A 16,645-nucleotide genomic window follows, 5' to 3' on the forward strand; every position below is an offset into this window, starting at 1 on the left:
GTGATAAGACTGCAGTTGTAACATAGTACAATGTGGGCAAAGGCTCTATTCTCATTCTGTCTCCAACATATAGACACTACACCAACAATAAATTTTGAAATTAATATCTTTGTATGGAGCAATTTGAAATTGCTATCCGTTAATTTATTTATTTTAAAATTGTTTTTTGAAAACACAACTGATCTGAATTAAAAATCTGATAAAAAGTTTTCCAGAGCTTCATATAGATTTTAAGGGATAAAACTGAAATTCAGTTAGAGAGTAAGATTAATACGTTCATATTTCAGTCTACATACAAAAGTTATACAGTGTCCTTGGTATTCTCCTTAATGTGATGATGAACTGAAAAGATATTTACTGCTATAATGTCATAATTTTAGTTTGATTGTTTAAAGAGTGTTTAGTATATAAATTATAATAGCATGAAGTACATATTTGCTTTATAATGACTGAAGATTACAATAACCCCTTGTTGACCATCCATTCTTTAGAGATAACCTAATTATGGCTGGAATATTGAATGCTACTTAATGTTGTATATTGCCATCTGAAAGACGCTTCAGATTTTCAGTTCTTCAAACAGTGACCCACAATTCTTGTTTGGCAAATGGAAAGGGAGAGCAATTCAAATATTATTGCTATGATTTTTTTAAAAATAACTACATGATAAAATGGAATAGTAAAGGTTCTTGTCTTGTGGGATGAATCATTCATATATATCCACCAGTGACAAAATTGTGGAGAAATTTAACTGTAAACTAAAATTTTGGATAGCTTTTCCAATTACAATTTTCTGAACTAATATAAAAAATAAAACTTAGGTATTATTTGAAAACGTACTTAATGTAACTTTTCAGTATTGTTTATCAATGAAAAATAAGTATTAGTCTTTCTAGAAATACACAATGAGAGTGGAGTTGTAAAGATAGAGGAAGATTAATCTGATAGCTCCAAAACAAACTGACAAATAGTAAAGTGCATCCAATTGCAACTATTTATTTATTTATTTAGTTTGTCAAACATGTACGAGAAAACATCTATAAGTATAAACATGGACATAGACACAGGAAATGAGTACGAATAAATGGGGACAGTAGGACAGTAGGCTGGTGCGCTTATGCATACCCCCTTACAGACCTCTTAGGGTCCACAGTAGACAGTTTAAGGTTTTGGGGGTTTGAGGATGTAACATCAGAATCAGGTAGTGCATTCAGGCATTGACCACTTTGTTGCTGAAGTCATATTTTCTGCAATTGACTTTAGAGCAGTTTACCTTGAGTTTGTATCTATTGTTTGCCCGTGTATTATTGCAGTTGAAGCTGAAGTAGTCATTGACAGGCAGGACATTTAGGAGACAATTTTGTATACTACGCTTAGGTCATACTGTAGTTGGTGTAGTTCAAAGTTGTCCAAGCCCAAAATTTCGAGCCTGTTGGCATAAGGTATTCTATTGTGAACAGAGGAGTGGAGTACTCTTCTTGTGAAATACGTCTGGACTTGCTCAATTGTATTAATATCCGATATACAGTATGGATTCCAGGCAGATAAACTGTATTCGAGAATTGGTCTGGCAAAGGTTTTGTATGCCCTAGTTAACAGTTTGATGTTACCAGAGAAGCAACTTCGTAAAATTAGGTTAACAACTCTTAATGCCTTTTTGGCAATGCTGTTACAGTGAACTCAGGGGCTTAGATCATTTGAGATGACTACTCCTATATCCTTGACAGAGTGAGGGTCGTCTACAAGGTCATATCCGCCCAGCTTGTATTTAGTGTTCTGATTTTTATTGCCAATGTGTAAAACAGAGCATTGTTGGTTGAGATTTGAAGTTGCCAATTGTTCGACATTCTGACACATAGTCAAGGTCGCTTTGTAGGGTAGCAGTATTGTCGGTGGTGTTATATAGTTTTACGTCATCAGTGAAGAGGATGCAGCTGCTTATAATATGATCGCAAAGGTCGGTTTTGTTTTTTCACTAAAGAGATTTTTTTTTTGGATTGAAACTTCCTTATTGTTATGGGTAATTTGTTTTTTCTGGTTTTGGAGGTTACTAATGGTACGTATAGTTTAATGACTCTTTTGACTTCAAGCAAAAAAGTGTTATAATGGTCTTCAGCAGTATTACAGTCAGTGAACAGAATGTGCCAATCAAGAGATGAGAGGTTGGCAGCTATGAGATCATAGTTAGCTTTTTTAAAGTTATAAATTGGAGTTCCATCATTATGACCCTCTTTGCAAGGATATAAATTGAGACAAAAGTCAATCATGCTATGGTCACTGTTGAAAAAGGGTTCTTTTCTTTTCTTTTCTTTATTCTTCTTTATTCCCTTGCTGGTGGATTTGTACAGATAGAGAGGTGGTAACTTATCCTTCTTCTTGTGACTGGTAAGAAAAACAGAGATGTTTACCTTCACCTCTGCAATGACAACCAAGGTCAGTTGGCAGTTATTCTGTCTAAAAGGAAGGAAGTTCCCTGCACTCAGCTAATAAAAGTATCTCAGCTGCATTTATTCTAGGACAGGGTCTCCAACCTGGGCAACTTTACGACTACAAAGCTACTTCTTCAAGAAGAAACTGTTAAGATATCTGCAGATTAGTCTTGTGCTGGTAGTTGTAAATTCCCCAATGTGGATTCTGTGCCAGTTTGAATCCAGTTTTGTGTTCGCATTACATTAACTATGTATGAGATATATGTTGGGCTCAGCTGTTGTATAACTGATGCTGCAATATATATTTTCTTTAAAATGCTCTGCTGGAACTATTTCCTCAGCCTATTTGCTATTGGTGGGTATAACTGCCCTGACTAAACTTACAAGGGGAATTTATATTTACCAACAAAGAAATAAAAGGAGACTAGTATAGATCTATTTCAAGCTATTTAGCTCTCATCAGCTAGCCATACCCTTCTGGGATTCGAATCCGGGTATGGCTAGATGTGAGAGCTAAATAGCTTGAAATAGACTTAGACTAGTCTTCCTTTATTTCTTTGTCGGTAAATATAAATTCAACACAAAAATAGTTTGTTGTGAAAGTGACTGCCTGCGAAGACTCCTGGATTGGGGCTGAAAAGTGAAAGTGGAAATAGTGTGCTCCATCCCATAATTGGGTAGACCAGGTTGCCCTGATAGACCGGTCTTACTGGTAAAAACACAAGGAGAAAATAGCTTCAGGGCTTCAGCTTTTAATCTTATAAGAACCACTGATTTTTATCTATCTGAATGGAATCTATGCACAGAAGAATTTATACAAGTATTGTCTGTTTCCATTCAGTTTAAACATTAGGGGAACAACATAGAATTGGGCATTGACAAATTAGTTTTATCTATATGCATTATCTATGTCTATAAAACTCCATCCATCCTAATTGCAAAAAATGGTATTTCCCCAAGGAACATAAAATGGAATATTTTTCATGAGATAAGTTCCCAATTCAAGAATTGGGTAATATTTTTATAAGGACCAATTAAAATGACATAAAAAGCGTATGCAATACATTCCCACATTCTCCAGAACATAATAAAAAATTGAAAATATAAATTTAGGATTTTGAATTAAAGCCAAAAATTGTTCCAATATTAAACACTTATTGAAAATAAATCCTTATCAATCAAACATCAATTTAAGAGTGGCCTACAGGAAAGAAGAGTTCAATCCTAGGCAGTGGAAGATGTTTCTCTATCAGGCCACAAAGAGAAAATATCTGCTGTGAACTCTGTGTAGGTGTCAGGAAGGCATCTGGCCAGTAAACACTCAGCTCCATTCAGTCGTCCCAACTCCACCCTGAACAAAGGGATTAAAGAGTCGTATTTTTTTTTAAAAAAATCAGACTCCAATTATTTGATTGATTGATTCTTACCAGAGCCTAATCTGAAATTATGGTATGACTTGCTTAAGGTGAGTAATACTCAATCAAAGTATATATTTTGGAACTCAAAAGAGTTTCTAAACATTATTGATGTTCTCAGTTAAATAATTTATTAAATATTTTACTTGAGATGTCTATAGGGAATGATAGCTATCTAGTTTATGAATTTTGTTCCAATGAAATGAATTTCAAACCTTTATATAGTTTTGTATTTGCATCATCAATTATTTAATATTAGCAGTATATTCATGCTTGCTATTTTTTTCTGCAAATGTTGATGTTATTGACCAAAGACTAGTGAGCTTTTCCCCCATAAATTGAAACTGACTTTGGATTCACATCTTAAAAAGTGAGTTCTTCTAAATTTTTAAACTGTTTTTTGGCAGTAGAGTTGCTGGAATACCTGCTCTAGGGCAACATTCATGCTGAATATAAGCTATTAGTAGTGAAATTTACCCCGTTATAACACGTTGCCTTAGTGTTAATTTTGTTGCCATAGTTACCATGTTCTTTTTGATACATTTAGCATTACCAAACATTTCCCTTTTCGAATTCTGTTGTCAGACCATCTCACTTGACTCATACTGGAGAATGCTGCTGTTTTAAGAATTATGCAAGCTTTTCATGGAGACAAAGAAATCTGGCATTGAAGTATACATTGATCGAGAATCAGGGGAATATGACATTGGTCTAATAAATTAATGACCAGTTTTCCTTCTTCTGGTTACTTTCAGTTATGTTGAACTCAATTTCTAATGTGTATCTGGGAATTATGAGAACATTGATCCAAAAGATCTAGAGAACCACAGGTTAGGGAAAATTGATTTTACAGTACACTAATTAGTAGCAGCACTCCATGGCTTTTCATACAATAATCATTCTCACTGACATTTTAACCAAATGCTATTTATAAAGCAAATGCTTTACCTTTGAATTTTCAGCCACTACACATTGGCTGCACTGACACGTCGTGTCAGCCATAACGTGGAATATTTGGTCTTTTATTAATTATGTGTGAACTACAGTATGGCTGGTTCAATAAAATATAATTAAAACAAAGTATAGTTAGAATGTTTGACATCTGAGTTTGGATTTCCTAAATCCATGCCACTATTGTTGGAACAGAACTTTTCTAGGATAAATGGCGATTTTTATTTTTTAAATATATGGGAGAATAATTACTCCATTCATGTTGAAACATATGTGTCCTTCTTTCCAAATAACACCATTTTCTGTACAATACCAAAGGAACATATTAATATGAAATCAGGAGATCATTTTGATTTTTCCAAAATGTGGTGTTGTTCCCAATTCGGGTCTGAACATGGTGCCAAAGTTGATGAAGAACACCATACATGAGGTGCAGGTTTTGTTTCCTTTCACTGAAGTGCTCCAAGAAAAGGGGTCCTGGCTAGAAAATGCGAAGGAACCTCAAACAATAGAATTAACTTTATACATTTTCACTAAAGCGGAAGGTGGGATAAGGGATATATAAAACAAATAATCTAATAAACATTTAGTAATGATCTAACAATTGTCCTATTGATCTCTAGCCGTCCCTATTCCTTAGCCTTTGCTAATGAATGTTCCAGGTCGCCACAATGTAAAAAAGATGTTGAGACTCTAGAAAAACTGCAGAGAAGAGCAACAAAGATGATCAGGAGACTGGAGGCTAAAACATATAAAGAACAGTTGCTGGAACTGGGTATGTCTAGTCTGATGAAAAGAAGGACTAGGGGGAGACATGATAGCAGTGTTCCAATATCTCAGGGGTTGCCACAGAGAAGAGGGACTCAAACTATTCTCCAAAGCACCTAAGGGCAGACAAGAAGCAATGGGTGGAAACTAATCAAGGAGAGAAGCAACCTAGAACTAAAGAGAAATTTCCTGACAGTTAGAACAATTAACAGTGGAACAACTTGCCTCCAGAAGTTGTAAGTGCTCCAAGACTGGAAGGTTTTAAGAAGATGTTGGATAACCATTTGTCTGAAGTGGTGTAGGGTTTCCTGCCTAAGCAGGGGGTTGGACTAGAAGACCTACAAGGTCCCTTCCAACTCTGTTATTCTATTTCTGTTTATTCAAAACACATTCTGTTTGCTCCAGGCCATCCCTATTTCTAACTTCTAGCTGAGGAATGCAGGATGACTCTTTGTTACTGTTATCAGTCCTCTAACCACCTAGAATTGATGCAAGTTCTCTGTGAATAAACATACTTTGTTCTTGCCAGAGAGACTCCACAATTACAGGCACCCGACTTTTCTTTCAAGTGGATGCCATAGCCTTGCTTCCTTTTAGCGGACAGCATCAGTGGGAACCTATCTAACAATGTTTGGATTTAAATGAGCACCATTCATACATCTCTACTGATAGGTATTCCCCACCCTATATCCCCATGATTTACATGTATCTAGAACTGTAGCATTCAAGACATAAGTCACAGCCAATTATCTAAAATGTTAATTGGAAATCATCTTACTCCTTTGTCTGGCATTATATAAATCAGGAAGCAAAATAAAAGAGCCTTAGAAATGAATACTTCAGCATGTATGCAAAATAACTTATCCTTGTTTTATTACATTAACAATATTATGAATAAGATCTGGCAAAAGTTCAGTGTGCTTATTAGGATCAACTAGCAGTTAATTTGATGTACAGGTATAAAATAGGAATTACTCAACTCTCAGGGCTACCCACTCAATAAATGCCTTATATTATGCTGCAAGCTACAAAATAGCTCCTTGAACTTGGGCACGTTTGCAGAGATAAAACAAATTAAATGGTGTTAAAAATAGTTTAGCGATTATGAGTCTCAATGAAAAAAGGAATAGCAATTGCAAACAATGTTTAGCTTAGTTATAGACACTGAGACTCACTCATCAATATCTATTTTTATTGTAATGATTATTCTGGATTTTTGTTTATGACAAGGCAGCTGACTTGATGCAAATTGAAATAATAAATTTTATTTTTGAAACATACCAAGCTATATGAAATGAATAAAAGTATGGGGTAAGGAATAAAAATTTATTAAGAATAAACTATTTTTACTGAGTAATTACTTTCCAAATTGACTGAATCTTCAGAGAAGGAAGGTGTGATCTTTTAAAATGGAAAAGCTTTACAAACGTATTTGCCATTTTATATAGAGACAAAAAGGAAGCATTATCAAGCATAAGAGATAAATTGTTAACCTGTTGCTTGATGTCAGCAGGTAAATCAGATTATAAATTATATATCCTGTTTAAAATGATGCAATATTATTTTGGATGGAAATCTACGTAGTGATGAGGAATGTCTATGCTTGAGGGATTCCAATTACAGATTTTGGTTAATTTAGATTTTGTCAATTTGCCAAGTGACCTGCCAGTCGTATAGAATAGAATAGAATAGAATAGAATAGAATAGAATAGAATTTTTTATTAGCCAAGTGTGATTGGGTATACAAGGAATTTGTCTTGGTGCATATGCTTTCAGTGTACATGAAAGAAAAGATACGTTCATCAAGAATCATAAAATATAACACTTTGCAAATGTGACTGACCTTACAATTGTTCGGGCATTTCAACAACACTAAGCCTTTCATTAGTTATAGATAGTCCTATTTTGCATAATTTTTGTATAAATAGCTGTAGAAGAACATCAAACAATTTTACAACAAACTTAATAACCTATGTTAATTTCTGGAGGCAGATAAGTATATAGTTGCACTATTACTGAACAGAACTCCAGTGCCCTACAGTAAAATAAGGACATTTTTCATTCCAGAATATAATGATATGCTTATTCAGATTAACTGAAACTGAATTTAACAGATTTAAACAACACAGTCCCATGTGGGTCTATTCAGAAGTGACCCTTACTTTAATGGAATTTCAGGCCGGAGTTGATGGTCTTAAGGATGCCAACACTATGATTCTATGGGTTTTTTTTCACCAGTTGCAAAATCTGAAAGGACACAGCCTTCTGTGCTTTTGGGAAAAAATGATAAGATGCTACATTCACCTATATTTATATACTCAAGAAAAATCATGAAGATTTTTTTAACCAACGAAAGCTTATTTGATAATCAGTTTCCCCTTAAGATTTCAAGGACACCTGCAGAAAGATTCCACTTTTTGAGCTGACATTCTTCCAAAGTTTATTTTATAACTTCCTGTCTGTCTGCTGTCTGTGCCATGCAAGTTGCTGAGGGATTTTTGGAGAGCTCAGGAGCTTGTACATGATTGGGTGACATTTTGCCCATTCCTAATGAAACTATTATTCAACTCTCCACTGAAGGTTCCTTTTCCTTCTCAGCATCCAGGCCCAGCACCTGTTCTTTGAACTCCGTAAACGTTCAACCTGTAGAGCAGATTTTGTGACTTCAACAGCCTTGAAGATGACGTGAGGAAAGAGTGGAGGGAAACGCTCTCTCCGTCTCTATGTGAGTTACAAACACTCAGGAACGAGCGTTTACGCCAGAATAACTCCTCCACTAAACTGACGTGTCGTGAGAGAATCTGAAGATACTTTATTCTCGCTCTCTCCAACTAATCCCGCAGCCGGGAAAGCACCGCAGGAGCGGATTATGCACTCCGCTTAACTTCGCAGGTCCTCATTCGAAAGCTTCGTTGGCCCTCCCGCATCGACGTTTCCCCCGCAGAAAAAGCGACCGCTGCCACACACACCGCCTCGGGCATTTTGTCCGACAAATCCGCACTTCTCCTCTCCTTTCTCCCCCTCCCCCCTTCAAACCCCCGTTCCTTCCCTTGGCTCGACGGGCTGGAGATAACGCCCCCATTCCCGGAGGCGGGCGGCAAAAAAAAAAAAAAAAAAAGAGGAGGAGGAGGGAGGTTTGAGCTCTCTAGAGGCGGGAACGCGCACCCACTCCGAGGGAGGGTTGTTATTCCGCGCTCTGGCACCGGCCGCGGTGGCGACTTTGTGCTTTAAATTGGTCTCAAAGCCGATTACGGCTCATCTCCCGAGTGATTATTTTCCTTTCTGGCTCCCGGTGGAGGAGAGGGCTGGGGTCGGGTGTGGAGAGGTTGAATGGGCAGCAGCTGCCGGAGGAGGAGGAGGAAGAGAGGTCCGGAAGCTTCAGCGAGCGCGGCGCGGCTGTAGTCGGGGAAAGCGCGGCTCGCAGAACTTTCCTTGGCGAAAAGACGCGTGAGGCGCCCAGAACAAGGATGCCGCCGGCGCCCCTGGGCGGGGCTGAAGCGCTCGGAGCAGCCGCCGGCTGAAGCAAAGGAGCTCAGCTACAGCCCCGGTCTCCAATAGCGCCCAAGGTGGCGACACCCCCCACCAGGACGGAGGAGCGCGCCGGCGCGAGGCTTTGCAGTGGTGTGCGCCACCGCGGAAAGGCTGATGGCTCTAGGTTCCGTCAGGCTTCGCCTCGCCTGTCCGGAGAAGCCGCGCTCCCCTTCGACGACGCGCTGGTGACGGCAGGGGCTTCTCCCCCCCACCCCCGCGTTGATCCGAGCGGTTCGCCGTCGGCGCTGGAGGCACCATGCAGAAAAGCGTGCGCTACAACGAAGGGCACGCCTTATACCTCGCCGTGTTGGCTCGCAAGGAGGGCACCAGGCGCGGCTACCTGAGCAAAAAGACCGCCGAGACCAGCCGCTGGCACGACAAATGGTTCGCCCTGTACCAGAACATGCTCTTCTATTTCGAAAGCGAGCAGAGCGCCCGGCCCGCCGGCGTGTACATGCTGGAAGGCTGCAGCTGCGAGAGGGCGCTCGCTCCAAAGGGCGCATCCGCCGCCAGCGCTAAGGACTCGGCGCTGGACAAGCAGGTAGCGGCGGGCCCCGCCCTCGCTAGGGTTTTCCCCCTTTCTCCACCTCCTCCTTTGCTAAGGCTCCCTTCCCGCTAATGGGACGTTGGCGCAGAAAAGGGGCTCAACTTTAAAATGGGGTGCCTTGGCCCTGGGCCACGCGCGACCGCGGGGTCTTCTCTGCTGAAGTTCTGGGGCTACTAGCCGAGTCTCACTTTGGGTAAAGGAGATCGTAAGGCAGGTGGAGAGATATGTGCTGCTCTACCCAACGGAGGTTTGGCTCTCCCTGAGCTTACAAGTTTGAGCTCTCGACTAGCTTTTCTCAACCTTCTGGATGAGTTGTGGTACAGACTCCTCTGCGTTGCCCAGCTAGCGCTTGGGAAGGCTGTCGAATGAGTTAGGGTGTGCTTGAAGCAGAAAATGTTAGCGTATGTTAAAGGTGGGGATGAAATTTAGTCAAGGGCGTGATTTTCAACCCGGTTTTTTGGGGGGGGGAAGTCCCCAAGAGAACAATAGAAACATTTCTCTTCCCTGACAAATGTAGTTAGATTAACACGTCTTTTTAAAAAGCCGTCAGCGGAATTGAAGGTATTTTCAGTCTCTTTAAATAAAGCCTCTAGATTTTTCAGCCCCAGAGTACAGGAGGAAGACAGCAGCTAAACTCTTCAACATTCTCTTGAATAGGGAGCAATGTTAATGTTTGGTTTTTAAAAATCCTTGGCCAAGTTTTGGTAGATAACTTGTTTTTCTCAGACTGCCTGCCAGGTGTGAATTATGTTTCATTTCCTGATGTTTTTGCTGGCATATAGCAGTGACTGCTGGCTGAAGAAAAAGATCTTCTGATTCTTCTTAACTGTTTAATAACATTAACTTTGAAAGAGCTATGAGAGAGAATGCATACAATGCAAGTCCACATCAAAATTCAATAAACCAAGGCAATACAGGTAGTCTTTGACTTACGACCACAATTGAGCCCAAAATTTATGTTGTTAAGTGAGAAATGTGTTAAGTGAATTTTGCCCCATTTTACAACTTTTCTCCCCACATTTGTTAAGTTAGGACATTTCTCCCCACATTTGTTAAGTAAGTTAGGTTTTTAAGTGAATCTGACTTCCCCATTGATTTTGTCATAAACATGAACTATTTGTGAAACATCTGAATGTAAATCACGTGACAATGGGGATGCTGCAATGGTCATAAATGTGAAAAATGGTCATGTCACTTTTGTCAGTGCTGTTGTAACTGTTGTAAGTCGAGGAGTACCTGTATAGTACAGTACTACAGTACTAGTCTTTCTATTTATACAACCTTAGAATATTGGCAACGCTTGTTTATGAAGGAGATTTGGGCACATCTATGCATACTTTCGACTAGCACTGATGATGTTACCTAGTTTTAGTAATGAAACATCTGTAAGAAAACTACCAAGCTCAGAGAGTACCAAGGACTCCTTATATTTTTGTATTGCCTGTCTGCAAATGAAATACAGCACAATAATCAGAACATTCACTTTGTCTTTAGCTTCCCTTTAGAAAGTTTTTGTTGTTATTTTGAAACAGCAATAATTAGTGGACATGCAGCTTTGATCAACTTTCTTCTTGAGTTTAACTCTGTTTAATGCTATTCTAGTTGCTCTATTGGCTAGGCAGGAAACATTTGGAAAAAAGGAGTCCAATCATAACTGTCGTTCTTGGAAAGCCAAGACACTCAAGTTTTATTTCACTCTTGGAAAAACAATATGCTCTGCAAGTTATTTTGATACAAAACACATGAGTTTTAATTCAGGATTGGAACACTCAAAAAAGGTATTTTGAGATGAGAATATTTTTCCGGTTGTTTTGTACATTCCTGGTTATAGTCCAATTCATCAGAAGGCACCAGATCAGAAAGATTGGTCTAAAGCATGCTGGCTGGAAATTTGTGAGATGTAATCCAGTTTATCTGAAATACACCAGATTGGGTCTAGAATAAGGCTTTTAAATATTGCTACCTCTTTTTGTACTATATCCCCTGGAGATACGAATCAGGTCTCAGTGTAGAATAAGGAATTAGATGGATTTCAATGGAAAAAAATGGTGTGATAACCTGATGGTGTACTGCCACTTTTGAAAAGTGATCAGTTTTCCATGACATATCATGAAATATAATAGTAAAGTCAGAGATGAAAGAGATCTTTAGCAATAGAAAATGATGTGGTGGCTTTGAAGTAGTCATTCTTAATATAATCTGCCTGGTAGGATTGTTCTTGTGAGAAAAAAATGGAGTTAGAGGCAGAGCTGTTTATGCTATCCTGAGGAAAATATACGATATAAAGTGGATTAATAAATGGATTTAATCTATTTGGAAACTAGTTCTGGAGTTTTTAATGTCAAATGTTTCAAGTATTCGAAATGTGTAAATCTTCAGATGTTTAAGTACAGTTAAACCAAATATTTCTGAACTTTTTCTTATTAAAAACAGATTGTATACTGATTTGTATAATTTATCACACCTTACTGAATTAATTTGAATTTTGTAATCATAATTTTTTGTTTCTTGAAACATAATTCTGGCATTTCTTTAAATATAATATGGGCCCGGTGGCTCAGCAGACTGATAGCATTGTGATTAACATCAGCTGTCTGCAATTACTGTAAGTTCGAATCTCACCAGGCACAAGGTTGACTCAGCCTTCCATCCTTTCTAAGGTAGGTAAATTGAGGACCCAGTTTGTGGGGGCAATAAGCTGACTTTGTATAAATATACAAAAGTATGAAGGCTATTGCTTAATGCATTGTAAGCTGCCCTGAGTCCCCGGAGAGGGGCGGCATATAAATCAAATTAAAAAAATATATATGTGGAAACAATAGGTCCAATTAGCCAGATGATGGATCAAAAGAGCTCAGCGATGTTTATAAGATGAATATATTTCAATTTAGATAACACTATAGTTATTCAAAGTCAGGATTAGATTCACAAGTAGGAAGCAATTAGCAATGGTAGTTTTTAAAAATTGGAAATATTATTATAAAGTTGAAAGTTTAGGAAACGATGCATTTTAACTGATATTTTGACTCAATACAGCGCTATTCTAGACTATTAAAATTACCAATAAAATACTTTGGTTATTGAATTAAATTGTTAATTCATATAGCTTGCTTGATCTAATAAAAGGAAAAATATTTTATATATTCAGAAGTGGTAATGATACAAAGTAACAGAGACAATATTCAATGAGTGATAATATGATGTAAATTCTTATAGTCATTTTACAAGTCTACTCTAAAATAAATTTCATCATGTTCAATAGGTATTTCTAGAATAAGAAGTATTGAACTCCAATTTTAGTCATATGCTATATCAGACTTCAGCAGTGGCATCTTCATTGCCAGTGCATTGTTCCTATGTGAATACAAATTTGCATTTGATGATAGACACTCATTTCTTTTGATTTATAGAATCAAACAGGTGTCAGTTTCTTTGGAAGCACTGGAATTTTATCTCTAAAGGAATAAATTTTTGACGTTTAAAATAATAGGAAATAAATTCTTCATAGCTTCAAAAAATCCATCAATTTAACTATATAAAAATCCAAACCATGCCAGAAAACAAATGTTCAGCTGTTACAGTGAGAGACAGTTAAACATTTTTAGATAGAAATCAAGATGATTTAGAAGAATGTTTTAAAATAGAGGTATTTTGTTTTTCTACTTTTGTGACAAGTTTAAGCATAAATGGTTTCATGCTTAGTTAGCATCATCTAAACACACACACAAACACGGTCAGTTCTTGTTCCCTTTTGCCTTAGTCCCAGCCCCAGCCCCAAACAATATTAATTGTATGAAATTATATTAATTGTTAAATTCTATGTTAATTTTGGCTAAAGAGATACATGTGCTTAAAATCTTGATAAAAATAAATGAAATATATTTAATGGGAAATACGTTTTATGGATTAGACCTGAATTTATTTCACCTGTATTTATTGTATTTCACTGCAATACAATGTTTGGTGATCTGGGGTGGTGATATAGGTGGCACAGATCAAATTATCAGTTCATTACAGTATGCAGAGTGGAGGATGAATGACCTTTTTGGTCAAAGTAACAAGCAAGCCTTCTGTTATTCTACATGTAACTGCAGTTTTTTTTAGTTCTGTGCTGCCATTCTCTAACATGAATTGCCTTAATCATGTTGTTACCTGTAACCATTATTTCACAACCACATAGATCCTAAAATTTCTGTTATTTGGTAAGGAGTAGATGCTGCAAATCTACCATTGGATGATGTGATTGTCATGCATTAGCTGGCTTTTGAGTAGCTAACAGTCACAATTCTTTTTATCTCACAATTTCATCATTTTGTTGCAATAAATACCTATCCTGAAATGAAAAGATTTTTATTTACCGTGTTTTCCCCAAAATAAGACCCTTTCTTATGTTTTTTTGAACCCTGAAATAAGCGCTTGGCTTTATTGCCATGCGCTCAAAAGCCTGATTGGGCTTATTATCAGGGGATGTCTTATTTTGGGGAAAACAGGGTACTTTTGCACTGTATGCAAAACCTATACCTATACCTAGAATAGGTATAAAACAATAAACATATATTGGGCTAGAAAAAACTCTAGAATGATATATTAAATAGGATTAAAATTTCTGGTGGGAACAGTGAAACTAGTTTAGCATTCTCCAGACATGTTAAGACTGAATCTTCCAAAATTTCCCAGACATTGAAATTATCAAGCTAAGTCCCTACCCATGTTTCCATGAAAATAAGACTGGGACTTGTATTAATTTTTGCTCCAAAAGATGCATTAGGGTTTATTTTCCAGTTAGGTCTTATTTCTGAGGAAATATGGTACTAAATGCATCCATCTGGCTGATGATTTTAATGAGCTTATTTTTGGGGTAGGGCTTATATAATGAACATCCTGAAAAATCATGCTAGGGCTTATTTTCTGGTTGGGTCTTATTTATTCATTTGGTTTTAAATATGGGAAGAAAGAGAGCATAGATAAATTTTGCATCAACAGGCATAAAATAACTATTGCAACTACATCTAAGGTTTCATATCTCAGTCTTATATCTCAAGTATCATTAAAACATTTAAAAGTTATAATAATGTGAAATATTTGATAGGCAGAAACAATACTGAATTTGCAAATGCAGGCAGTGAAACAAACAAAAAAACCTTTTAATTTCCAGAAGTGGTAATTTCACATAACTACAGAGCAAATTTTACAGTAATTCTTTTGAGCACAGTACATTATATAATGCATTGTCTGCTTTATATGCCAATCCTAAGCACTATTAATTAGAAGTAAAATCATTTACTATAGCCTAATTTTAAATTAAATTTCAGGCAAAACTGAATACAGAAGATTTTGCTTAAGCACTAGTAAAATATAGTGAAACATCAGGACTTACAAAATTGCAGTATACATTATTCAGTGTTGGCAAACCTTTTTGGCACCAAGTGCCGAAACTGGAGTGCGCGTGTGGGGGGAAGTGCTGGAAACCGGAAGAGCAGCTCCATAGAGTGCCCGCGCGGGAGTGCAGAAAACCAGAAGAGCAGTTCCCTGGCGTGCATGTGCATGCCAGGAAGCTGAGCTTCTGGTTTCCGGTATGCGCATGCACACTGGTCACCTGTGCTTCCAGTTTCCAGTGCTCCCGTGCGCACGAAGACCAGCTGGCTAGTGCCAGAACCCGGAAGAGCAATGGGCAACTTTTGGCGTGCCCAGAGAGATGGCTCTGCGTGCCACTTCCAGCACGTGTGTGATAGGTTCACCATCACGGCATTATTTACTTCAATGAAATCAGTGAAAATAGATTTCATTAGAAGTAAGTTTGGAAGCAGAGAATATTAACAGAATGTAAATATGTACTCATTATTTGCTTCTATATAGTTATACTTTGAAGTTAAGATTATTCAGATGTATTGTGTGTGCATGTGTGCATCCCATTTTAATCTATGTATCAATGTAATACATTTTGAAGAGTTTAGGATGAAAAATGCAAAGTTGCATGGTGAGGTGTAAGCTTTCATTTTCAAAGAACTCAAAGAATCTGAATGTGGAATTTGATGTCAAGTATATAGATGTCAATAACACCACAAAATCTGTGTTATCAGTTACTATACTACTAATTTATGCCAGCACTTTGCTGATTGATGTTATTAAATATCCTAAACAGATAATGAAGAGTTATTTCTTTCTTCTTTGACGTACGTTTTATTCATTTAATTAAAACATATATCTGTCAAATCTAAAAACAAACTCTGGGTGTTTTACAGCCCAGCAGTAGAAACAATATATGTAACTATATTTAAACAATAAATAAAACCAAATCCAGAAAAACCTGGCACCACAACCACACTTCATTGATGTAACCCACCACATTTTCATCATATTCTCACTTCATCTGGAAACTGAAAGAGTGAGGACCTGTCAGATCTTAAGAGGGAGATTATTCCATACGTCAAGGCTGCAATGGAAAAGGCATGCTTCCAAGGGCTACAAGAGGCAATATTCAAGAGAAGGGATCTGGAGCATGGATACCCTGTCAGCTTTTGTAAGATGGGAAGATAGCTTTAGGGATAGGCGGTCCCTCAGACAATCTGGTCTTGTGCCAGGTAGGGCTTTAAAGGTGATACCCATCACTTTGAATTGCACCTGGGAAAAAATTAGGAAGCAGTGCAGTTCATGCATCCGGGATATAATAGGCGCAAACCTAGGAGTGCCCAACATAGCATGCACTACTGCAGTCTGGACCAGGTGGTCTTCAAGAGCAGCCCCATGTACAGCACATTGTATCAAATAGTGATTAAGGCATGACTTCCAGAGAGCCTAAATTGCTTACCAGCTCCTTGCAGGGGAGTGCAACCCTGCCCAGAGTCAGAGATGGCATATCATCAGACCAAGCACGGGAGGTGGGGGAGAAGCTACTCCCATCTTGCCAGGGTTGAATCAAATTTGGTTCTTCCTCATCCAGACCCTTTTAGCTTCCAGGCATTTGGTGAGCATTGTGATAGCATTACCTGCTTGGTGAAGGGTAG

At 37.8% G+C, this 16,645-nt stretch overlaps 1 protein-coding gene across 3 annotated transcripts in view; it reads left to right on the forward strand.

The window, feature by feature from the left end:
• Positions 1 to 7,131: 7,131 nt before the first annotated feature.
• RASGRF2 (Ras protein specific guanine nucleotide releasing factor 2) overlaps positions 7,132 to 16,645 on the forward strand; it is a 119,761-nt gene continuing 110,247 nt past the window's right edge. For all 3 annotated transcript variants that reach the window (XM_034441205.3, XM_034441207.3, XM_034441206.3), the window contains exon 1: positions 7,132 to 9,635. In XM_034441205.3, the coding sequence (XP_034297096.1) occupies positions 9,351 to 9,635 (285 nt within the window). In that variant the 5' untranslated portion in view covers positions 7,132 to 9,350. The remainder of the gene's footprint in view (positions 9,636 to 16,645) is intronic.

This window comes from Pantherophis guttatus, chromosome 2, assembly GCF_059756535.1.
Source record: "Pantherophis guttatus breed Tessera chromosome 2, ASM5975653v1, whole genome shotgun sequence".
Classification (NCBI taxonomy): Eukaryota; Metazoa; Chordata; class Lepidosauria; order Squamata; family Colubridae; genus Pantherophis; species Pantherophis guttatus.